The sequence below is a fragment of the Pogonomyrmex barbatus genome, unplaced genomic scaffold (genome assembly GCF_055798465.1).
Source record: "Pogonomyrmex barbatus isolate J1 unplaced genomic scaffold, ASM5579846v1 scaffold17, whole genome shotgun sequence".
Classification (NCBI taxonomy): Eukaryota; Metazoa; Arthropoda; class Insecta; order Hymenoptera; family Formicidae; genus Pogonomyrmex; species Pogonomyrmex barbatus.
In genome coordinates, this window is record NW_028297113.1 from 7249756 (window position 1) to 7275696 (window position 25941).

The 25941-nt window shown below is 33.7% G+C and overlaps 3 protein-coding genes across 9 annotated transcripts in view; 1 reads left to right on the plus strand and 2 right to left on the minus strand.

The window, feature by feature from the left end:
• Window positions 1-11086, minus strand: part of LOC105433865 (potassium channel subfamily K member 18) — a 32383-nt gene extending 21297 nt beyond the window's left edge. Inside the window, exons 1-3 of one of the 3 annotated variants that reach the window (XM_089074278.1) lie at window positions 10573-11086; window positions 8405-8870; window positions 7755-7923 (exon numbers count right to left, since the gene is read on the minus strand). In XM_089074278.1, the coding sequence (XP_088930404.1) occupies window positions 7755-7923; window positions 8405-8713 (478 nt within the window). In that variant the 5' untranslated portion in view covers window positions 8714-8870; window positions 10573-11086. Of the gene's footprint in view, window positions 1-7754; window positions 7924-8404; window positions 9254-10572 lie in introns of those variants that run through there. The other 2 variants (XM_089074279.1, XM_089074277.1) reach the window with 2 other exon arrangements.
• A 1140-nt stretch (window positions 11087-12226) lies between these two features.
• On the minus strand, window positions 12227-25613 carry galene (potassium two pore domain channel subfamily K member galene). Of its 5 annotated transcripts, XM_089074258.1 has the most exons (13): window positions 25043-25613; window positions 24594-24633; window positions 23862-24083; window positions 23132-23251; window positions 22751-22877; window positions 16614-16740; window positions 16336-16437; window positions 15999-16121; window positions 15557-15693; window positions 14882-15031; window positions 14509-14754; window positions 13781-14065; window positions 12227-13362 (listed from the first exon to the last, which is right to left on the minus strand). In XM_089074258.1, the coding sequence occupies exons 3-13, from the start codon at window positions 24054-24056 to the stop codon at window positions 13094-13096; spliced, it is 1881 nt and encodes a 626-aa protein (XP_088930384.1). In that variant the 5' UTR covers window positions 24057-24083; window positions 24594-24633; window positions 25043-25613; the 3' UTR covers window positions 12227-13093. The 5 variants fall into 5 exon arrangements, with proteins under 5 accessions (XP_088930384.1, XP_088930383.1, XP_011647624.2 ...); XM_089074257.1 differs by lacking the exon at window positions 24594-24633 and having other exon boundaries at window positions 25018-25613; XM_011649322.3 differs by lacking the exon at window positions 24594-24633 and having other exon boundaries at window positions 25043-25612.
• On the plus strand, window positions 20334-22755 carry LOC105433848 (uncharacterized). Its single transcript, XM_011649319.3, has 5 exons — window positions 20334-20554; window positions 20869-21045; window positions 21734-21875; window positions 21940-22029; window positions 22265-22755. The coding sequence occupies exons 1-5, from the start codon at window positions 20445-20447 to the stop codon at window positions 22532-22534; spliced, it is 789 nt and encodes a 262-aa protein (XP_011647621.2). The 5' UTR covers window positions 20334-20444; the 3' UTR covers window positions 22535-22755.
• Window positions 25614-25941: the final 328 nt, after the last annotated feature.

Genomic DNA, 25941 nt, shown 5'->3' on the forward strand with positions numbered 1-25941 from the left:
GAGTCCCGAGTCTTACCGCGCACAAAGCAAAGAGACGCTTGAGACGCAATTCTTACTTCATAGAACTTTAATTTTTACATTTTAAGCGTTCCAATTCATTGCAATTTAGTCTCGGACACAACTGTTTCTCTGACACAACTATTTTTCAGTATAAAAATTTAATATTTGAATTACATCGCACGTATCTGCGATGGTGATCGACTATCAAATCGTACGATTTGTGTTGTGTTGAACGAGTAACGTAGCGAGGGAGATAAAAGAGATATAAATCTAAAATTTAAAATTTATCTTGGAACATTTCTAATTCGAGAATAGTTCGCGCTCGTTTACTTGAGAATGAAGGTGATGTGTCGTTCACGCGTCACATTACTCATTCATAAAAATCCTTTCCTTTCGGAATTCGCAACGATTAGGAAACGTGCCGCGAAACCGATCGTGTTGCGATACAATATCCAAAACTTCATGGCACGGCCGGAAAGTGTCGAGAGAGATTTTTCCGCGTGTCGAATAAACGACATGCGTCATTGCGGATAGCTTTTGCAACATGCACCGACTGTTTTTTCAGCGTCATCTTTTAATGCGCGTGTGTCCGTGCAAACGAATGAATGAAACACCGATTTTGTTAATCCAATCGAGAGATATCGCGAGCTCGTCGATACAATTTTTTTTATTTATTTTGTCAAAATCTATTGTTACAAAAAAAAAAACGGAAAAGAAAGAAGCGACTGTCACGCGTTTACAGTTGTACAGTTATTGCAACCTATCTATAATTACGATAGAGTCGGTAAATATATACTTATAAATACTTTACGCTAATTTTATACGATACTATGGTTAAAAATAACATCTGAATGAAATTAAATGTTATTCCTTGTATGTCATCTTATCTCATCATATTATCTAAAGTAAATTATTATTATTAAGATAATATTACGTCCTTATTCTTTAGCTGTGTAAAAAAAAATAAAATGAATCAGAAAATATAATTATATATTAAATAATTCAGAAACTCTAAAACGATTAAAGTATTCAAATGTTCTGCAAATTTAATGACGTTATTATATGTATGTACGTATCATCTCTTAACATTTTAGAAGGATTAAACCTCCCAACGGTCTTCCTTTAAGCGACCATAAATAAAGATGTTATTTTTGTATCGCAAACTCCATTTTACTTCACGTTGGTGTACGAAGCTTTGAAGTTAAAGAAGCAGAAAAAATTCAAGAGAGAGATTCGTGAAGAAACAACGTGCCTGTTAAATAGAGACACGTTTACTCTTTAAATATTCCGCTTTATAATTTCTCTGATTTTTTTTATCGCAAAATGCAAAAGAAACAAAAAATATAAAATTATTATCATTTAAAGTGTTTTTATGTCACATATTTTTATAATGAGGCATCAGAGAAATTATTTTACAAATTAATACAGATAATAGGCGAGAGAATATGCATGTCACATGGAAGCTAAATATGTACATACCTCAAATATTCTAAAAAGATCGGAAAAGTTTAATTGCATGTTGATACAAACATTTCTTGCTATTTTTAAATCGAAAACATGGAAACAAATTTTTTCATAAAACTCTTCAACTCACCCTGTGTTACAATGTAATATGCACACGTTTCATAGTCGGAAATGAAAGCGGAAATAATGGGCTATGCAGGCGAAAATTAATGTCGTGTTATACGAGCCGACGAATACGAGTTCATAAAAGCACTGCGCATATACAAAGTGTTCCAGAAATTTCAACTTTACTTTTAATAATAAATATCTTTAAATATATAAATAAATATTTTTAAAAATTATATTTAAATATTAAAAATAACGTCTATATCTATCTTTGGAATTATATGATACTGAAAACGAAAAATTTAAATTTATGTGATGTAACCAAATGACCTGAGAAATTTTGATAAATCTTGAGCGTGTCGGTATTTGAAGAATTTTATAATTTAAGAATTTTATAATTTAAAATTTTAATTAGAGAAATAGAAATTCTATTACATCTATTTTCTCATTATTTGCGAATTACACGCGAATTATGTTTACACGTATTAACTAATTGAATATTGAAAGCAATTATCTACATTATAAGAGATAGATATAAGAAATGTGTAATAAATATAGATAAAACGGAGTGTGTGTGTGTGTGTGTGTGTGTGTGTGTGTGTGTGTGTGTGTGTATGCACGTGCGTTTTCCTTGAGTAGTTAGTTAACGTTGTAACAGTTGTAAATGTTAAAAAAAGACTAAAACCTCGTGCATTTCTGCAAGTTTTGCACGGACGTTATTTAAATCGTGTACATCGAATTTATAGCCGGCAGCGTTGTCGAGTAAAACAACGTTTGTCCGCGGCAACGTTATGTAAACTACTGACGATCATCGGTTATTATTGCCAAGCCTAAATCCATCGCTAAATGAATAACGATACCTGGGTCAGTATTACGATTTCTAATTTAATTAAGAGTCGATATTTATAGAAATATGTCGAGTTCAACGATAATCAACTTGAAGTTCTTCCGTCGCCGATACGTGTGAAAGGACCGTTTCACTTATTCATTATGATCGATTTCTTCGCACCAATTACATAATTTCAAAACTTAATTTCTTTATTTTATACTTGTTCTAAAAGCATCGTGATTTTAAGTTTAATCGTAAATTCTTTGAGCTTTTCTTAGTGCTCAAATTTCAATTCAAAGTTTAATTACTGAGCTAAGATAAATTAATGTTAAATATTAAAATCGACTTCAAGATCTACAGACATAAATTTAGAGATTGGATGTATTTAATTATTAAAATATAGAAATTTGTAAAATGTTAAGTTTTATTGAATTTTAATTTGAAAGAGCAAGGGATAAATAAGGATATATTTTCAAGCCATTTTGCATGCATTCACGTGTAAAAGCTTCCGTGTTAAATGCACGTCAGCGATGTGCATTTAGTTTTAGCGATGTACATGATAATACTAAAGCTCTGATAACCACATTGTGAAGTATAGCGTGTGCCGCTAGGCGATGTTTATCATTTTCACTAACTGACAATTTTGGCAGTCGAGATCGTCTGATTTTACTCTCTTTCGCTTTCACGATGATTTACTGCGACGCACCATGACATAAATTAACATGATATATGCACTCGTCATATCACTCGTTTCCATTCTTGGTGGTTTAAAGTTTAGGTTCAACATATCTGTGAGACAGACTAGCGATATAATAATCCCAAATTGAAATGAAATGATGGATAAAGATACTAATACAAATAAATTAATGTAAGCCAGATTAATATATAATATATATATTCTTAGAATTAATAATTAGATTTCAAAAATTGGATTCAAATTAGAAATTAAAATAAATTAAAAAATGTTTAATTTTTAAAAAAGTATATGTAAAAAATGCCAAGTAAAATTTAAAATTCCAAAAGCAAGAGAACAAAAAAAAGATTCTTTTCATTAAAAAAAAAAAAAGAAATTTTCGTGGTACACTTAATGGCGCAAATATTCTAAAATTATTTTTGGAACCGCAAATGTAATTGGTACGGATGATGATTAATTAAAAGCTCGAAATGTCAACGTTCCGTTCGGGGATGGCATTATCGGCATAACGACACGCTTGTCTTGCCACGCACGTAACAGGTATCACGTGCGAGACATATCGGGGACATTAGTCCGTTCAGGTCGGGCTTCCGGCCAGGGAATTATTGGCGATTAACCAAAAATACGGAAACCGATATCCCGTGCGTTCTTACACGTACGTGCGTATTATTTCTTCGTCTTGAACGACGAGGGCGATCGATGCGACAACGTCGTCGTCGTCGTCGTCGTCGTCGTCGTCGTCGTCGTCGTCGTCGTCGTCGTCATCGTGGCGATCAATTACCGCGAGGATTAATCGCGAGAGGTTTCGTCGCGGCACCAATTTATCGGGTTGTCAAGAAGTTTAACGGCAAAATGATTCCCTCTGAAAATTAATTATGCCCGTTGCCGGTGATATTGGACAATCGCTGTCGCGCTTGATTTATATAGGGTGTTATATTTCCGGTTATCTCTCTCATCCTCTTGTAATACTACAGTTATTATATCTAAAATTCTCGACAATCTGTGAACAAGCATGTTCGTCGATATCTTAATGAATGAACATCTCTGGGCAAAATTAAAGATAAACCTTCTTTCGTCCCTTAATTAAATTAGGTAAAAGTGAAAACCTATTTTAAAAATATCCAATTGTTGCAATAGTTCTTGATAACATTGTTAATTTACAAGAATTCCCATTTATTTTCACGCAACAAAATAATATTGAAATCACGAGCAAGCTTTGACAATAGATGCATGCCTTGAAAATATTACGATTAGGTCGACTACACTGGAGAATAAGGAGGGAAGAATATCGGAGTATTCTTTTCGCAAAATCCATATTTTGCACGATTGTCAAATATTATTATTAACACGCAAATTCCAGCAAATTAATTAATAACCTAACCTAACGGATAACGCTAAAGAAATTAATTAATAGTGAAACGGAACATCGATCTTGATGGTGATCAAAAGAGATATCCTCTTTTTTTTTTTTTTTTTCTTTGCGACGAATGAACGAACGAACGGACGGACGGAACGAACGAACGAGCAAACTTCCTCTCGGGTCTCGGGAGATCGAGCGATCAGCGCGCGACGCGATCAGCGCGTTAATTAATTTCCGGCCTAACTAAGTCCTCCCAAGGCAGCCTACCGCAGATTCGTCATCGTAGAGACACACCGTGTAGACGTACGGCAGGTAATTTTCGGTAGCATTTCGATTCCGCGAAGGACATCGGATACGAGGGAAATATAGAATCGGTCGAGCATCATAACCGATACCAATTTCACGATTTTCATCACTGTGCCACTCCCGCCGCTCTCTCCGCTCTCATTACTTTTTGTCGATTATCACAATTGTATCATGTGACGATAATAATAACATTTCATGTCAACGGATGTCATGTCATTTGTAACGATCAATTGTAATAGCATAAATTAATTGATTATAAAGAATTTATAAAAGGCAGCCAGAAATCTTTTTAAGCTTTTATTGACACGTAATACACACAATGTTGTTTTACTGTAAGGTTGTCCATTTAAAAAAATAATGTTGATAATGTGAAATAATAAATACGTAGTATAAAAACAAAAAGAGTACTAATTAATTTATTAAATAATGCGATGTCAGGAATTGAATTGCACCCGAGTTTAGTATTAATTGACTAATGCGCGGTTCATCGATTTATGATTGCAATTTCATGGAGAGAGTACATCATCGGTACATCGAATATTTCCCATCGATAATTAATTTTACGTTAATCTGAAACGGCCAATTTTTTTTTTATCGATTGCGTTGATGATCGAGAAACAAGCTAAATAATGTTGACGATTATAATAAATAATTATTATCGAATGAATAAAATTTACATTGCACTATTCAAACGCATTTCTCTCAAAATAGTGTTCCAAGTACAAATATCAGTATATTATAATTGTCAGAATAATAATTATCAAAATGCAATAAATCTTTCGACAATTATCATCGTGGTGAATCCCATTAGAGTTATATAAATTATGATTATATCTGGTTTAATTAGACGATATGTTATAATTATTTATTATTTATTATAGCTATTATTCTGTAGCTATTATTCTCTAGCTATTATTCTATAGCTATTGTTACAACAATTGTTTTCGCGATATTTTTACTTATCAGAGCAATATTGGCTATAACATTTATAATATATTGATACTCTATCATTGACACTACTTGTTCAGTGAAAAACCGAATCGAAATAGATTTATATGAAAAAGATTAGATTTTTTAATAACAGATATCAAAGATGTTTTCCCATAGTCGCGAATACTTTTATATATTTCTAATTTATGCGATAGTCTCATGAATCACGCAATTCCTTTTGCGTAATTTCGCCACGTAATCATGATTTATATTCTTTGCGCACACTCGCGCACCGATATACCGATATAGCGCAGGACGCATAACGCTGAGAACAAAGCCGCCATCACGTTAAAGTCATTAATATCACTTTACCCTTTCATTGCCGTGGCGCCGGAAAATGATAAATCCCAGGTCTCAGGATACTATTCGTAACCTAGATACCGGTAACTGTCCGTCGTATCACGTCGATTTTTCTGCCTGATTCGGAGAATCTTGATTTCTTCTTTTGACACATCAGATTACGGCTGATTGAAAATGAGATGATTATCGTAGCAAAAATTTTTCGAAAATCGTCAATAAAAAATTTACAATTTCGTTGCTAATTTGTTTATTTTGATCTGTAGCTGAAGCTTAATTGCTCTTATCGGAAAAATCGCTTCCAGTGAATTGAGATTGATAGAATTTCGATAAATTTATCTTTCTCGCGTTATAGAAATTTATCTACATTGTATCGCGACAATAGAAATGCAATTGGCATAATATGTATTATTTTGATAAATGACAAATATTTATCTAAATAACAGAATTTTTATAGCAAGGTCATTCTTAGAAATTTCATTTCTTCATGATTTTGAATAGAAGCAAATTTTGCATAGATTTAAAAATTCATTTAAAAATAAAGGTAATGTAAAATTGATCATTTATGTCAATAAAAAAAAAGGTATATTTCAATTATGCTACCAATGGCATATCGATATTAACTCGATCAATTTATTCCGCAATTGACATAGAACAGAACGAACTGAGCTTTCTTTATTGTCAATCGAAACAAAGTATTTTGGTTGTCAGATTTTCACAAGTATATGTAGCAAAAAATAATAATTAATTTTTTAAATTTTAAAAACTTTTATTAAATATTTCAAACTACGTTTGAAACATTCGACTAAATATTGAAAATAGAAAAAGAGTAATTAGATATAAATTGTCATTCAGATTTCAACAAATATTTTCACTGTTGCTCTCTTTTTCTTTCCTCCTTCTTTTCCCTCCTCTCTTTCTCTTCTTTCTGTTTTAACAATCCTTTTTCTCAACTGATATTTCAGACAGTCAAGATTTATGTACATATTTTTCAGCTGGAGGTTCGTCCATTTTTAAAATTTAACTTTCTTTTGTTTCCGAAGATAGCTGCTTATCGGAGAGATGTGTATCGCTCGCTAAAATACTTAACCGAATTTTCCTTATACTTATAGGTGGCATACTGTTCTCAATGTCAATATCAATGTACACAAAATGTCTAAAGATTGTTTATTTTACAAAAAATGAAATGAACAATTTTATGTTGCATATTTTTATATAATTATTCTTATATAATTATTAATATTCCAATAATCCAAGTAATTGATCACTACCTTGATAAGATATATTAAAAAGTTGCCGCTTAGGACAATATTTTAAAAATTGTCAAATTTAAAATCTAAAAACTCAGTCTTAAAACATTATCTCATAGTTGGCATAAAAGCTTTAAGAAGATTTATCAGTCACGACGAGAAAAATGGGCATTAGCCGGACATTAACAGCGCAAATAAGCGTACCATATTTAGTATAGCAAAGTATCCGGCAGCGAGTAAATTGTCTACATTTTTCAAGAGTTTCTCTGACATTTACTCTCTCACGTTTTCGCGTCGCATTCTGTTCTTAAAGATAAATATGAACATACCATATATAAAGTATATATACGACATTTGTTTTATACTTTAAAATCAAGACAAATTAAAAAATTAAAGTAAATTAAAAAAGTAAATAAGATTGCAAGTAAAACTAGATTAAAACTAGATTAATAGACTCACCAATGGTCGTTATCACAGTGAGGGAATACAGAAAAGCACCGGCAAAGGTCCACTTATTTTTCTGCATGCCATCGTATCCATCTTGTATAGCTGACACTACCTTTGTTTGGTAATTCTCGAGAATGTCTCTCACCTTTGTCTTCCAGAGCTCTTCCGAAAACACATTTTCCTATAAACAATATCAATAGCGTCAGAATATTGAAAAAAGGATAAATTTCGGTAATATTAATAAATTAGTAATTAATGATGCACACACACACACACACACACACACACACACACACACACACACACACACACACACACACACACACACACACACACATATATGCGTCATAAAGTACCACGAATTTATTCAGGCTGAAATCAAACTGTGATAAAACCGTGATCTAATATTTTAATAGAAATTATCGTTTTTAAAAATTATCATCAAAAGTATCTCGGAATTGGTTATCTTAATTTAGCACAGTTGGTTTTTGCTCTCGATTTTTAATCAAAGAGAGATTCAAATTCAAATGTGACAAAGTATGTGCAATTTTTTATAGGGTTCGTTCTTCGTGCATACATCTCATGTGTACTGTCACTCAATTCCGCCGCTGCGGTAAAAAAAACCGCCACAACGCATAGCTCAACTCGCGTGAATCTTTCACCTTGGTGGTAAGCTCCCAAAGGATGGTGGCCGTCCGATTTCTCAGCTTGATGACATTGCCAGCAACGTCGGAGTGAGTCCTGCCCTCGATGTGGGTGAATAGGAAGGCGCCTGCTATAGTATAGCCCACTACTAGGCACACGATGCCGACGTTGCTGAAGAGAAAAGCTATCAGAGTCCTGGTCCAGTCGGCGATCCGTTCGCTCCACGGCTTTTGCTTGCGTTTCCGACGTCTTCCGTTCCGACTGCGATAACTTCCATGCTGCCAGCTCCGACTGGCCGACGAACGGGACGTTCTGTCCGTTTCCATCGACAATGACGATTTCTTGTCACGCTGTCACGCTGTCGCGATCGCGTTATTCAGGATCGATTCATTCGAACGTTTTACGTTTTTCGAACCGCCAAGCTCTCATCGAGCTCTCGTTGAGCTTTTGCTGTTGCTCTCCATTGCTCGCGCATATCTTCTCCTGTAATCACGCGGAATCATCAGATCATCGGACCTTTAACCTCCTCGTCTCCTAATAATTCATTGATGAATCGAAATGTTTTTTGCGAGAGACCAAATTTAAATTATCACGAAATTAATACAATTCACATTGCTGCTTGAAAATTACAGCCGAAGAATTGGCTTTACGTTTTATAACATCATCTTCCAGATGAATGGCTAGAGAACTTTCGCTCGCTAATTTAAAGTCACATCAATATGTGAATCCAAGTTTACAGGCATTCAAAACATATCGTACGTATTGCATTTTCTCCTAAGTTGGTTCAATTTGCACAAAGATGCTGTCAATATATTAGGATTACAATAAATTGTCTTTTCGAGTCTTTTTATTGAAACATTTATACCGCGACACACGACAATTATTATTATTTTTTCACAAAAATACATTTCCATACAAAATGTATTTGTATATTGTATTAAATATATATGGAATATATATATATATATATATATATATATATATATTATACATATACATATATTTTTCAATTAATGCGTTGACTTTACTTAAATAAGATTCTTTTTTCATCTAGAATGACATATAGATTTGATTATTACAATCGATTTTATTGTATAATGGTGTTATTAGATAACGAACGGCTCGAACGTAAAACGACATAGGAAAGCGAAGCATAAGGAATTATAAAAAGGTCGTTGACTCTTACGTCCGAGCACTGACCAAGGCTAATAGAGAATTGCACCGGACAAATTTAATGTAAAACATCGTATATTTCTCCGAGTCTCTTCTGCCTCCACGACAGTTGATTCTCGGGGTCTGGTATCGACTTGGTCGTGATCCGCGGGGAATCGAAAACGTGACGTCGCCGTCGTCACCGCGGGAGGGATGAGCCACTTGGCCGCTTAACAAAATCTATTGTGAAACTGTTTACGATCCCGCGAAAAATGATCGACGATTTCCCCGAAGTAGTCGATGTGGAATGTATTCCGACCTTAATTAAATTCCTCCCTTTTTCCCAGACTTTTCGCAGACTGGGAATAAATCAACGCAACGGGATTTACGTGTTCTTTATTTAAGTATCTCTCTGTTTTAATTGTTATTCAACTCAAATAAAATATCGATTCTTTTGCGATTTTACAAACTCAGTAATGCTTTAGTACGCTTTATTTGAACAAAATATATTTTGCTCAAAGAGAATTATCTCTACGCCAAATTACACAAATAGCTCATTATAGAAGATAATATAACGATAAAACACTTAACGTTATAACGTTATTTGTTTTGAAATTAATATGTAATCTATTGGAATCTATTTCTCTCTCAGATTTTAATTATCGATCGTATTAATAGTAGAGCGACGAAATTTTTGATGAATTTTTATCTTCCATGCGTAAAAGACTTGTACATTTAATCGAGAGATTACATCACACAATAGAAATTGAACTCGATACCCGAGGTGTAGATGTAGGTATCGATCGAGGAACCGATGGAGATTGGCAATTTCATCATTCGACGTAGGTGACGACGATGACGAGGTGATCGACGGTAAGATCAATAAGTAAGTTCATATAAGAATAGAATCTATTCCGAAATCCGAAATCTCTATTTAGCTCGTATTTGTCGCGCGTTATGATCCTTAGACCTTCATTGAGACGGGATTTCTGCTCGTTTATGCTCGTTTTGTGAAAACTATATTTAGACATACATATCTATGCGACTAGTACGTGCGACTAGACAGATGATTACAAAAAACTGCCACGTGCCGCAAAGACGCATTATCATAGTTTATTGAGTTTTAAACTTTTCGTTTCTTCTTGTAGATCATTGTTTTTATGATCTTATTGAAATTACTAAAAGTATTCGTAGCTCTTCTCGAAAATTTTGCACGATTGTTGATTGTTCAGACTTGATTGCGACACTCTCGTTACATGATCGTTACGTATGTACAAATTGTAATGAGCGATTAATTTCTAAACGAATAACGACGTTCCATCGACATTGCGCATTGCACTACACTTTTATGAAAAGATCCAAGTTCGATGATGACCGACATAGAATTTGACTTTTAATTGCCGGTATGAAAACGCGCGAAGAACAACCCATCTCGACCAAGTTTCCCTGTAAACTGATTTCTTTGAGACACCCCGCGTCACGATATGCACTATCCCGAAATAGCGCATCGCTGAAAATAACCGGGTTCAAGTCGCTTGAGTCTAGTCGTGCAGCCGGTCGAATAACCGGATTTGTCGGACACCCGGTAGACAAGCTTGTCCCGGCGCTCCATTTAGCGCCGAATAAAATGTTGAAATATTAAAAATTCAGAGCGATTAGTAAACAGAAATACATTCATACAGAGTATAATCTCTGCTCTCATCAATATTGAGAGTGGTACTATTTTTTAATTTAAATGATCGATATACGCGAGTTAAGTAGAAGAGGGTTATCCGATGGTTTTTTGATCCATCATTCACCGATGTGTAATCGTACAAAAATATTAAATATTAATTAAAGAATAATTTTGTGACGTTGAGAGAGAGAGAGAGAGAGAAGCGTTGCCTCGATTGACTTTAAAATTTATGAAATGCAGATTCCACTTGCGCCGGGATAGTTTATACGTAACGGACGCGAACCAAAGTTTTTCTTAGCGACTATTATTTCTTCTTTGAGTGGGCTTTATCGCGCGATTATCGAGTCGTTGAAACCGGAGCCGTTAACCGGATACCACCACGTTACCATCGCCGACGTCGTCGTCGTCGTCGTCGCCGTCGCCACTATCCACCGCTGCCGCCGCCGTTGTCGTCGTCGAGACGATTAACGTCCTTGCGATTTAAACGACGAAATGCGACTGCGAGGGTAGTAGCGAGAATGTATGAGAACGTATGTGTATGGGTCGCAAAGGGGATGAAAGGGATTTGCATAGCAAGCGTGAATTTTGCATGCGGCAAGTGCGTCCGGGAAAATATTGTAAGAACAATCTTCTGCACGCGGAAAGTAGTAAGCCGTGAGAAAATATCGTGCTCGCTGAAAGATAATCGTATTCTCGTGTCGCGTACGTTCGAAGAAAATTTAAAATACTCTGCTGGAAAGCAAGACTATTTCTTGAAAACGTTAAAGTTTCAAATTTTTAGTGATTCCATGGCTCCTCGAACAACGAATAAAAGTTACAACGAACGTTAAACGTCGTTTTATGTTTTGCACTATGTTGCACTTTCAGTTAAAGAAAGTAAAAATAAATTTAAATTGCCATAAAAAATAATTTTACATTAAATAAATAAATCTGTTAATAATTTTTAAAAAATTTCGAATCAAAAGAAGAGGGAAAAATAATAAATATTGATCAGATAAGAAAACGAAGACTATACGAGTTACAGTTTTTATCAAACATTTTGGTAAAAATAGTACATCTAGAACATTCTTTTTTCATATTACATAATATAATTTTATATTAGTTATTATGTATAATGAACATTCATATAATAATTATCTAAAATATTTCTAATAACGTAAAACTCATTGCGAACTGACTATTGGGTGAAATGTAAAGAGAAAATATTCAAAATGCAAATGTCGACTAAATATTAAGACTACCAATATGCAAAGTGTATGCAAATTTAATTGCATTCCGCAATTGTTCTCCTATTCATTTTATAGAAACTAATTCTCAGATTTGTATATATACGCACATGGCAATATTGTACAACATTTTCCTCGCGACGTTCGCGAACCGTAGTTTCTCTCATCACCATTATTTCAACAATTGATTAATTAATAATAATTCTCTTAGTAATAGTGTACTTCTCAGCATTGTGTCAGATATTGAAATGTGTAATAACAAAATATGAAAAACTTGCTTCAAGTTCAAAGGTCTTTGCTATTAAAGCTGTTAAAAGAAATTAAAATTTTAATAACATTCTCAATTGAAAAAAGAAATTAAGGTGAATTGAAGAAGAGATAATTGGAATAAATTATAGTTATAGTTTCTAAATTAATCCAACTTGATACGTTTGTACATCGATTTATTCTCAAGACAAGACTCGCGCGAAAAGAGTCAAATTAATCGATTCAGAATTCGATTCACGATGCGACATGTAGATTCGTTGCGAAACTGACTCATATGCCGATTGTGAATCGGCATATGAAATGTGAATCGAGAAATCCCCTGGATCTTGTGCCATGTACACGAAGACGGATAACTCTCGTCGAATGGTAAGCTGAAAACCGGGAGATCAGAGCTTGGGCTCGTTTTCGTAGACCTCATCTTCGTACTCGGCGTTGTATTCGTCGTAGTCCTCGGCCTCTTCCTCTTCCTCCTCGTCGTCGGCTTCTTTGATGATACCCAGTCTTTTCGCGACGCTCTTCACGTTGTTGATGACCTCCTCTTGCACCAGATTAAAGCTCATTGCCAGCAAGGCAATTCCAAATAGCAGATAGAGAGAACAAAGAGCGATGCCCTTTTGCGCATCCAACTTGTACTCCGGTACAAAATCGCCAAAGCCTTAAAATAGAAGACATTTGTGGATGTATTGGGCGAGTCTTAGATCGCGTTTAAAATAAACGGGAAATTCATCTATAAATCTATCTATAAATAAAGGGATAATCGGTGAGTGAAAATAAGGTCTTTAAGAATAGATTAAAAGATATTACGTAAATATTATATATTATATACCGTGAGGCAATTACGCGTGAGTATTATTATAATAAAATTACCAAGCTCTAGGGCTTTTCTCTAGTTTCTAGAGCTGAGCAAGAAATTGAAAAATGAAAGCAGGATGAAAGAAGCTGTCCTTGAAGGAAACCGACTCGTAACGTCAATATGTAGTCTCGATCGAAATAAGCATCGTGAAACGTAACATCGTGCCTTTTAGTAGTATACAGTAGACTGTAAAGAAAGAATGACAAATTGGGATACTAACCGATGGTGGTCAACGTGATGAAGCAGAAGTAAGCCGAATCGAGGAATGGCCAATTCTCCCACTCGCTGAAGAGAAAAGCGCCGCCGAGTATGTAACTGACGACCAGAAAGACGCACAGCCAGATAGGTACAGGCTTGGTCGGTCGTCTTTCCTGATCATCCGCAACGGTATAGTAATCATAGTCAAAATCAATATCGTCAGCGTAAACCTGTCGATGCACGGCAAATCCCATCGGTGACATAATTCTCGGCGATGGCGGCGGCGGTCCCCGTTTGTAAGAACGCGCTAGAAAAAGGTATTTAACTAGGATCAGAAGGGACGCGCGTTATCTATCGACTTGCTATTTAATTAATGTAATTTATAGAAGAGCTTTAAACTTGATTTGAATACTTTCGATAAATATATATATATATATACATATATATACGCTTAAAGAACAATTTACTTTACTTAAATGCAATACAACGCAAGTTAGAAACGTATTTAGGTATATAGTATTGGTTTCTTCGATACCATCATTTTTACTTTGCGAAACTCGATCCTCATTTCACATAAGAAATCTTAATCTAGATTTATCGTCGATATAAGAGGTTTGAGCGTAATTCGGTACTTTCTCAAAGTATCGCCAGCAAAAAAATAATAATTTTTAGGAATTTTCGATCGATCAGAAAACAATCTCACTTATTTCACATATTTCACTATTCATTATCCATTCGCTTCGACTTTACCGACAGAATAATTGCTCCTGGTACGTCTACTTTTGGTGGACTGCGATCTTTTCATATATTCCATTTCCAAATAGATCGAAGCTGGTCGAAGCCCCGCCGACGAATTTGTTCTGTGAACATTCGTCGTGGCTCCTTCTACGGAAAGACATCTCCTCGGCAAGGATCTGGGATTAAAGGAAGCTCGCTTTTCAACGCTATCTAACTCTTCGGCCGTTCCGTTGCTTTGCAGTTTCTCCGAATTCTCAACTGTAATCCAGCGTCGGTTTTGTTTAATTTTTTTTCAAGCGCGCTTCAAAGAGCGATCTCTTTGATCGTCTTCGATAGCGCGAATACTTATTCCGAAACTAATAACAGTATCGTATTGATCGCTTACGCTTATTTTGAGGCGATTGCCGCCATCTCGACGTTTCATCTTCCAAATCATCCAACGCGTATTTGTTGCACAAAACCGGTGAGCGATCCGCTTCATTTGGATTCATCAGTAATTTTCTGTCCAGCGACTGTGTCGTTATTCTGGGACTGGCTATACGCGGTAATGAAAGTAACGTAAACCAGCCGATAGTTTAATTAATCGATGAGTTGATAACGAGTGCAATGCGGCGCAATCGATGCGCTTGAAAATTAATTAATTAATTAATTAATATCGAACGATTGTTTTATCGCGGACTGACGATGGTAGCGCTTTGTATCTCGCTTGTGCGACTGCGATGACTTTACGTGAGTACGTGATGTTGATATTTCGTTTGGAACTCTTTTATCATGTAAATAACGCGTAAACAATATAAATAACAGAAATAAAGAGATATTCAATTAAATTTAACATAAAATTTAATTATTTATCACATATATTTGTTTCTTTATTTCATTTGTGTCTGCATATGACAACGAAATAACATCTCTCTTTTGTTGTAAAATTGTTTCGGGAGAAAGACACAACAAATGTTTATGTACATTTTTATACTTTTATTTGTCAACTTTATGGTCAATTTAAAGTTGACATGAAAAATCAACAATAAAACGTAAACGAATGATATCGATTAAAAAATACCTCTTACGCTTCTCGGAGTGGCCACTGGAATATCCGAGTAACGTGGCATAGTCGCAGCTTTGACTTCCATCGGATGGTTAGAAGATGCGTAAGCGATCGCCTTTGAGTCACCTCCTTCTAATCGTCGAGACATGTATCTACAGTTTGTTTACAAATTATATTTTACCCTAATATTTTTTTACTACTATAGCTTTTCAATTTGTATAATGAAATGATATTTGTGCCCACATTTCGCATTGATTAGATGGACATTAATCAGAAACGCTATATGTGTGTGTGTGTGTGTGTGTGTGTGTGTGTGTGTGTGTGTGTGTGTGTGTGTGTGTGTACATAAAATATTAAATTATACTTAAAATATGAATTAAAACATGAATAAAGTCATTTATACTTCGATACATCAGATAATGAAATTAAACTAAAAAAATGAAAATAAAAATCTTACCTGCAGTCAGTGTCGGAATACGAAGATTTTGTCATACTCTCGGAAAGCCCCAACGCCGAATCAGCTGATCGTTGACTCACTCTAATGGATCGGCGAAACGGACCTCTGCTCGATCCATATCGCCTTACAAAATATAACACTATACAATTGTGCATAGACTTTGTTTATTCATACTAGATCAATAGATTAATTTTAATCAATCTTCCGATAGAAATTTAAAAGATCTCTTATAGGAACGTACAACGTTTTTCTTACGCGATATTTTTCGTGCGTATCATTTTGGAAGAAAAAAAGAATACTTTTCTAAATTTCTATAATATGCTATACATAAAATTACCCTGGTTGACGAACGGAATATGATCGAACAAGATTATTACGCCCTCGTCGTTTTTTGGGTGGTTTTGTACATACGTAACAACATACTTTCCAATATAGAAACCTAAAATACCACAAATAGGGGACAAAAAAGAGAATTATTTTCCAAAACTAAAACCGGTAAATACTAATTTTATGTGAGATATGAAACACAGTTTTGCAAGTTTCTCATCTTCCCAATTTGTAATCTATTTTATGTAATATTTATATTTATATATATAATCAAATATTGTTTGTTACCTAAAACTCGACGCCATCACATCTCCAATATTTGATAGGCAAAGTAACATGAGCGGAATGCCTAGAATGGCGTAAAAAATTGTTACTACTTTGCCATTTTTCGTTTTTGGCGCAATGTGACCATATCCTAAAAGAACAAATAAAAAGAATGTAGAAAAGAAAAGATTTCTACGTAACGAAAACGTTTATTCGATAAAAGTTATATGTGAAGTAATTTGTGAAAAGTTTGTGGACATAAGAAGTCTATTGTTTACTGTTCGTCGTACTATTAAGTATATCGCGAGTGAAGAATCGTTTCACTGAATGAGCTCGATCGACGATGAGGCGTGCCCCCAAGTTTAATCGCTACTTTCGAAATCTTAAATTAGAAGAAACGAACTGACAAGGTCGTTCGGGATTTCAGTTGCACTCGTCTCGACCTTGAATCTCTTCTTCAAAGTCTCACGCGGTTTCATCACAATTTCATCTACAAGTCTGGGTCAAGGTCGCCAAGATTCTTTATTCGATAATATTCGATAAATATTCTCTATTACATTGACCTATCATTTTATAATGTGAACTGCATACGTTATCTGTTATCGATAATTTTAATTTACAAACTGTTTCACAAAATTATTAAAAATAATTCACATTTTTCCATTATTTAAGATGAAAATAATGAAAAATTATGTATAATTTTTAAAATTTTTATTTTGAGTAATAATATAAAAATGCGAAACATTTCTGATAATACTGAGAGAAATATATTATAAAGATTTTACAGAAGAGAGAAGATGTATAAGATTTTATAATGAGATTTTAGTATCAAAGCATTGTATTGCAGAAATATTGTAAAAAATATATGCCAGAAAAGTTTTGAAAAAAATTACAAAATTATAAAAATTAAATGTTATATTAAATTTTATATTTGAAATATGTTCATTTTTTAAATAATACAATGTAATAAGATTTAAAATAAGAAATTATTCAAAATAAGTCAATGCTACTTTTTATAAATTCCAACTATTTAAATATTTTCAATTATAAAAATCCCGAAATGTTTGAATTGCCAGAAGTTAAATATTTAAATGTTTTTTAATAGGATATAGAATCAATTTATTCTATACATGTGATCTTTCCTTTACAAAATATCAGAAAATCATTTTTACGATAAAACAGATTTACGATAAATGAATCTATGAATCTTTTTATTATGTTACAAAGTTTCTCGTTGATTAAAATTATTGAAAGAAACGTTGTCAAAATACACCTACAACAAGTCTCTTTTTACTTTATCGAAAGGACTGATTTTTCGCGTTGAGAAAACGTGAAAACGTGAAAAGAAATGGCGAACCAATTTTATAATTTTACTCGAAAAAAATCATTTATTATGACAATTCCGCAACGAAATGTGCTATGAAGGCAATTTGGGTCGCCTTTAGTGGAATTGATTTCACGCGACTTTGGACGATAAAAGATTTTGTGGTGCAGAGCAGTCCTTTCTGATATATTATTGTGATAAATATCGTAATCCGATTTTGTTCAATTACAGATAATGATATTTATTATAGACTTTTTCTTTATTCAAACTGTTAGAGAAGGAGAATCTCTCTTGCGTAGAATATAAATTTAAAATGTAGCGCAGCATTATGCATTATGCAATTGTATGCAATCAGAATGGAAAAGTATCCAGAATAGACGTATGTGTCTAAGGTAAAAACTGCGTTTTCTCATCGCGAATACATGAATTCTTTGAGAATCCCAAGATGTCGCGAAAAGATATTGCGATCTATTCGCATTACGAAATCTTACTTTTTTTATCTTGAGTAATATAACGTTTTTTTATTCTGACAAGAAAGAAAAAAATCAAAAGAAAGAGAGAGAGAGAGAGAAAGGGAGATGAGAAATAGGTCGTACAATCGACGGCAGGAAATTATTTGAAGGAAGAAAATATAGAAGGAGGAAGTCGCTTGCTACGATCGCGCGCGAGAGCCTATCAAAGAAATGAATTTTTGCCATTACCTAAAGATTAACGCTTTGGATTGAGATAAAAGTTTGTTACAAATAAAAATGTTCCCGCTAAAACTGCTACGACCTGCTAGAAATTTTGATAAACCTCACTGTTTTACAACAGGCAACATCTAACAAGAAACTAATTTTTAATACAATTGCAAAACAAGAATGATTCCAAAATTGCAAAAAGATGTCTCATTTGAATGTAACTTCAATTTCAAAAGAAATATTTTTTCCAGACCGCAAATTCAGCGTTGATTATTTTTAAAGCCTACTTCAATATGCTTCTTCGGAAAGAGCTTAATTAATCAAATTCAATTTTCTCTTAAATTTTCAGTAGTATCCATAGTCAATTTGCAACAATTTAAATACGATTTTTTTTCAAATTCTTAAAATATCTATGAATAGTTAGCAACTTCTACACATTCAAAGTTTACATAAGAATTCTGTATAGTTGAATTTGTGTTTTATGAATCATATTACTACATTAATAAAAATATCTCATTTACAAAAACATGTTAATACTATCGAAATTTGATGAAATAATAGGCATAAAAAAGGTTGCCTATCGTATTTACGCCTTCGAAAGGAACAATTTTTCTTTTCGGTATTTTTTCGTACAATTAAAAACAATAGAAATAAATGAAATCGAATTAGAGGAAACATCCTGTACGGCATGGAAATTGAGAATAAGTTTTTTAGTATTAATTATGAAAGAGAACAATTTAAAAAAAATAAATTAGCAACAAAATAAAAATATAATTTTACAGCTATTCGTGATTTGTAATCTTCACCTCGGATATATGACGTGTTCGTATTCGTTGCCAAGAAGATTGGTGCACAAATGTAACTTAATGAAGGATGTATTTTTCAAAAGTGAAGGCTGAAAATTCGTAATGGTGGTAATTTTGCCGTCGAGTGAGACGAAGACGCGGGAATTAACGTTACGCCATGTGTCTTGATTTTACTTTAAGAACGAGGTCAAAGAGCGCGTACTAGCTTCTTTCCTCCTTTAAAGTCGAAGAACTGGGTTTTTCCCATTCGAAGGACGGACGTTCGAAACGAACGAACGGAATTGGCCTTAAAATCAGACCGGATCCACCTATGCTACATCGCATAATAATTATCGTTATGCTTCTAAAAATCGGCAGGTACATATATCATAATTTTATATGTATAAATTTCACTTTGAGCAATCACGATTGTAGAGAAATCAGAAACAGCAGGCAAAAATAATTAAAGTTCTTTTAGAATATAAATTTTATTAAAGAAAAAACTAAAAATTTGAAAAAAACGTTTAACGTTTAACGGTGATACTCTATGAAAAAATATATAATTTATTTTTATTATTACACATACATATAAATAAATTTTTTTTAATTGGAAAATGAATTAGAAGATAAAACAAGTACAGCTCCAAAAATAACGATTTTGAAACCAATCTTCTTTTATTTCATTGAAAAAGAATATACAAATCTGAAATCTTAGTAATGATATATCGACAAATTATTTATAAACGTATTAAACATGTAACATCTTAAATTTTCATTTATAACAAGAATTACTTCTTTCTTTTAAAAGATGATATTGTGTGTTGTGCGATACAGCTGAATTTGGCGTTTACGTAGAAACGGTGGGAAACAGTTCATTGATTGTAGATGATTATCATCCGAAAAGACCTCGAAATATAATGGTACGTTCACCTTCTAGCGATGCATATATAAAGACGCGATTCACTTTCACTCTCGTTTAGTCAGATTCGAATGTTATGTGTGCCTGTACGTCTTCTTCTTCTGGTAATTGAGACGCATTGCGTTAAGTTTCTGAATTTAGATAAAAATGCGTGTCTCGTTAATTTTCGTTGTGATTGCAATGACAGTCGCCGAGAACGATGAATCCTGGACTTGGAATAATGATAAAGAAAAGACGAGTCGATCCGCCGATGTCAGGTGCGCTATTCACAATAAATTCTTTATATATATATATATATATATAAAAAGAAAAAGAATCTACACACACACACACACACACACACACACGCGCGCGCGCGCGCGCGCGTGCGTGTGTATATGTATGTATGTACGTACGTACGTATGTACATCCTCATATACATATACATATTCTTTTTCTTACATATGTATATATTTACGTTTAATTATAATTTATTTAATTGATTGTTTTACTAATTTTAAAAGACATACAAAAAATGTTTGATAACTCGAAATTTGGCTTTGAGGGATAATTTGTCAGGTGTAATTTTTAGGTATGAAGTACACGAGCCCCCTGAACGTTTGGATAGTTTCGATAACGGCATTCAGTTAGGATTTAGACCTCAGAATCCAGGCCCTTACGGTCCCACCGGTAGACCCCTCGTTCCGACATACCAAGGCGGTAATGGTGTCCTCGTAGGTCCCGGTGGACCAACGGGAATAATCGGCAGGTAATCGTTTCGTTTGTAGCAGCACGTCTCTTAAATATATTTCGTCATATATTTCGTGCTAAAACGCAATTATTAATTAAATTAATTAACTCTTTTCAAAATTATCGAGATTATTTAAAAATTGCGATCCGGTATGATATACAGTATGAGTCCATCAAAGTCTCTGCTAAATTGCATTTTTCAAGCAGATTTATTAATCTCGAAAAAATGAAATTTTTTGTCAAGCGGCGTATTCCTCTGGCTTGTTCTATATTGAATTTCCAATGATCCGATTAAAATATATAACATTCACTCTTCACAGGGACCACTTAATTTATAGATATCCCCATTTGTACATTTAATTGCATACGAAACGCGGTTCGGTCGTAACGATATTTTACGAAATGCTTCGTAAAGCTTCCCAAGCTGCTAACTTGTCGGTAATATATATACACTTTTTGTAAACTACTCCAAATTACGTATTTTATTTATAAAATTTCATCACTTTTAATCTTATTAGAATGTTTTGTTTACAAAATATTATACAGCAATTGTCAATACGTCAAACGTTTTTACAAAGCTTTTTTGTTCTTCAATTAAACATTCACTTTAAAATAAATAATTCAACTTCAAAATAAATACAACATTGTGCTAAACATCACCATTAGTTGATAAGAAAAAAATAATAGAGATACGATTGATATTTCAGACCTCCTCGTTTTGAACCAAACGGGCCCAATGGTATTTTGAATTCAGTACCGCCATGGATCAGAGATGATCCCCGTTATCGCGAGTTCGACACTTGCAAGTGTAGATACAGTTTTAATTGTCCATCGCCCGGCTTGAAATTTGTGAGTTTGATCGAAAATTTGCAGATTCGAAAAACTTAACAAAATTTTCCCGCAATGATTTCAGGGTCACTGTGCGAGGGAGAAGAAGTACTGTTGTTTCAACAGCAAAAAATTCCCAGGATTGTTGGGAGAGCATCATTACCCATATTATCCTGTAACGACAAACAAATTTAAATCTATTCAAAAATATTGACGTACTCTGAATATATTTAACATCTGTACATATAATTCAAATTATATCTTCCAAAATATCTTTTCATCGGATAAGTTGAAATATCTGTTATGTGAAAATTTATTGTTGCTTTATTAATGATTTCTCGAAATTTGATCTATTTACATAATTCACAATATTCTTGTGCAATATTCATATTTTTCATAATAATTTCTAGGAAATGCCGCACAAATACAGACCAAATGGTTTCGCGCCGGCATTGAATTATTACGGTAATCGAAGACCGTACAACGGTGGCTATCAACATTCGTCTTTCGATAACTATTATTCGGAGCCTTATAACATTGGCGGTTATGGTCATCGTAATGAGTTCGAGTCGTTACGACCATATGGCTACGATTCGGAATCTGACGATTACGTGATCTACGGGAGGTCATTGAGTAAGAATCAAACGCAGACGAATGAGAAGTTAAAAAGTGACGAATAAATTTTTATCGATATTTCTTTATTCTCAATGGTGATGCCAAAGATGATGTATGTGACCGAGATGTATATATACCTATACGCATTTTTCACATTGAGCGATTGTATGATATACGAATAAGAACATTGACACTTAATACTTTAACCTTTTGTATATCGATAATTGATTGAAGTCAAAGTTATTAATATGCCGCTAATTTTGAGAATATATTAAACTTACCAATTGTCGTGATGACGATGATGGAATAGAATAGAGCGCCAGCGAATGTCCATTGAATATTATCCTCTTCCTCGCTACCGTCCCAGCCTTCCTTCGCCATTTTGTCCAGGAGGCAATTCTCGAAATTCTGCATTGCGCATTATTCGTCAACAAATAATCTTCTGTCGAATCGAATCAAATTTAACAGTAAAAAATGTAACAGTTTCAATTTATATGTTATTTCTTTGATAAATCCTTGAATCGTTAAAGAGACGATGCGTAAATATGAAAATATAAAAGAGTTGTAAAGAGGCGATACGTAAATATAAAAATATAAAAATTCTATTCTATTAAGCTGAAAATGATGTAAAGAAGATATGCAGAAAAACGCAAAACACATACCCTTAACTCGTTTAACGCTTGCTCCGTCCAATTTTCACGAATCAACACATCGAAATGCTTCGTAATTTCCCATAACTTTTCCGAAACGTTTCCTCGTATATTCTTGATACTCTTCTTCACCTGCGAAAAGAGCGTACGTGAGGAATGATGCGCTAACCCGATATCGCGACGCTCGGCACACCAGTCAATAATTCATTGACACGGACGTAGAATATTTAATGTGAGAGAAACTATTTGTCTGCGTCTCTTTTTCTTTTATACTCAAATCAATTTCCGTTTTAATGAATTCAAGTTCACAATTATCACACACACACCACACACACACACACACACACACACACACACACACACACACACACACACACACACACACACAATCGCATAAATCGATTAGAATTATTTATTATTTTATACAAGAAAATTGGTCTAATCAAATTAATAGTAAAATTAAATTAAGAACTCTACTATCATCATCATCTACTATTAATCGATAGTAAGATGAATAGCTTAACTGAATATCTTTATCTCTATTCTGACATAAGCTACGTTATTGTAATTCGAAGAAAAATTTATAAATAAGATTTAAGAATAATAATCTAATTTCGTTTCCTGTGATTGAGAAAAATATAAGCTTAATAAATAGCTGTTTACACACCTACTTCGAGATGAGTTTGAATGTAAAGAAAAAGAAAGATTGAAATTTCTGTTTGCAAATAATTTTGCGATTTACCTCCCTCTCGTGATTCGCCTCCAGCGACTCGAAGGCTTTCGCGCCGATTAGACAATAAGCAACCACCAAAGAGATTAGCGTCACGTGAGAGAAGACGCATCTGCTGAATTTCCACAACAGTCGAAGAAACTTGATGCACCTCGATGGTTTCTCCACTTCTACCATGTCGAACACTTCCGTTTGCGTACGAGGCATTTTCTATTTAGCCTCCTTTAGATCCTCCTTAGATCGCGGACATTCTCTTATTAGATTCTCCATTTACGCAACAAGCGCGGCACCGCGCTTTACCTTCATTAGTTAACTTTAATTGTTAATAGTTAAATTTTCTTCCTAACTCCATTCGGTAAATTTATTGACGTTATATTTAAATTTAATATTACTGTACAGTAAACTTTAAAAAAAAAACGATATAATCGGTATAAATTTTGACAGTCCTGAAATAAATGTAAGTAAAAATGATCGTTATATAAATTAAATCTATAAAATTAAGAATACAAGATTGTAAATACATCAAAAGACCAAACATCTAAATATTATTAATATACTAATATTATTTTTATCCAGTTTCGATTTTCTGGCATATAAAAACGAGAGATCTATAAAATCGAAGAGCCTTTTAAATAATTTTTTCAGCTTTTGCAAAATTTCAATAAATGTAATAACCATTGATAAATAATAATAACAATCGTATGCATATTGAAATAGGTTAAAAAAATTGGAATTCTCATATACCCCTATTTTTATTGTTTTCTCTCTCTCTCTCTCTCTCTCTCTGTAAATAATTAAATTTTTAAAGTTTGTTGCATATATTGAGTTAACTCATATTTTATATATATATATATAGATAGTTTCTTATAAAATGATTCGCTTTAATTTAAATCACACGAGTTTATTAATACTTGCATCACTAAACTCTTGATTGTTTAAAGTTTGGTATTAATTAATGTTTGTTAGAGAAGCCCTGATTTCAAAATAGAAAAATAAAATATAGAAATTAAAGAATCAAACCAAGAGATATACTTATAAAGTATATTTATAAAACTATATCAAGCACCGTTTAAAATAGCATGATCGATGTTTAAAGCTACTGATTATTATGAAACTGCTGATTATTATGATCAATATCGTAATCAATATGTAATCACGAAAGATTTACTCTTTCGATCGTTTTTTCTGAATACCGATTGGATTCTTGGAAGGATCGAATTTTTTTAGAGTCTCGAAGGACTCCTCAACGTAACGTAAATTCCGCATTCACTCCCGTAAATACCCGAACGCGACTTTCGCCATGAGGACACGCGTGTGATTCTCGCATGTTTCTCGACACGAAACTAAGGCAGAAACGTGGAGCGTAGCTGAGTTACATCTGCGAGGCAGTTGTTCCAAATTTATCCCAGCGTCGAAATTTTGTTCGGAAAGCGAGGCAGAGAAGGCGGTAATGCGCACGCGATTTCATCTACGATCAGAATTTCAGATTTAATGGAACATACATATCCTCGGACTATTAGAGATCGAGAGATTGAATAATCACGTAATAAGTTGTACCTTCTTGCATTCGGAAGAGGCAAATTTTTTTCGTAGATGAAAGTGTCAATGGTATGATGGATCTTAATGAAATGAAAATGTGATATCGCGCGTATAAGCATCACGCCTATACGAGACGCTGATGCGAGTGTATGTCCGGCATCGGTAATTATCGCGGCGGTGTATTAATTTGACCATGGAGGTTACATGAATAAACATGAGGCCGTCGATCATGTAAATCTGCCCGTGGCGACGGTTTCGGATACGACATAGAGAAGCACCGTGCTACGTGATTCTCCACGAAACCGTTAACTAGGGAAGGTGCTTTATTTTTAGTGATGGCTATTTGCAGAGAAAAACGGGATCGATGAAATGAACACGACACAATATGGATGAAGAAATGTATTTTAATTTCTCTTTCTCTATTAAAAGACTCGCTTCTTTCCGAATTATAGAAACTCAAAGTGATCGCTAAAAAATTGAACGCAAAATTTTGATTTGAGAATTCACTGTATAATTTTTCTTTAAAATTATAAAATAATAAAAATTTTCATGC

What these genes read in the sequence shown, in the direction of transcription:
- galene (XM_089074258.1), bottom strand. Translation starts at nt 24,056, where the DNA reads ATGCCTCGTACGCAAACGGAAGTGTTCGACATGGTAGAAGTGGAGAAA. An exon ending in GTGATGGCGTCGAGTTTTAG is followed by an intron (nt 16,438 to 16,613) that starts GTAACAAACAAT and finishes GTGGTATTTTAG; the next exon opens with GTTTCTATATTGGAAAGTAT. An exon ending in CACTCCGAGAAGCGTAAGAG is followed by an intron (nt 15,032 to 15,556) that starts GTATTTTTTAAT and finishes TACCGCGTATAG; the next exon opens with CCAGTCCCAGAATAACGACA.
- LOC105433848 (XM_011649319.3), top strand. Translation starts at nt 20,445, where the DNA reads ATGCGTGTCTCGTTAATTTTCGTTGTGATTGCAATGACAGTCGCCGAG. An exon ending in CATCGCCCGGCTTGAAATTT is followed by an intron (nt 21,876 to 21,939) that starts GTGAGTTTGATC and finishes CAATGATTTCAG; the next exon opens with GGTCACTGTGCGAGGGAGAA. An exon ending in ATCATTACCCATATTATCCT is followed by an intron (nt 22,030 to 22,264) that starts GTAACGACAAAC and finishes AATAATTTCTAG; the next exon opens with GAAATGCCGCACAAATACAG.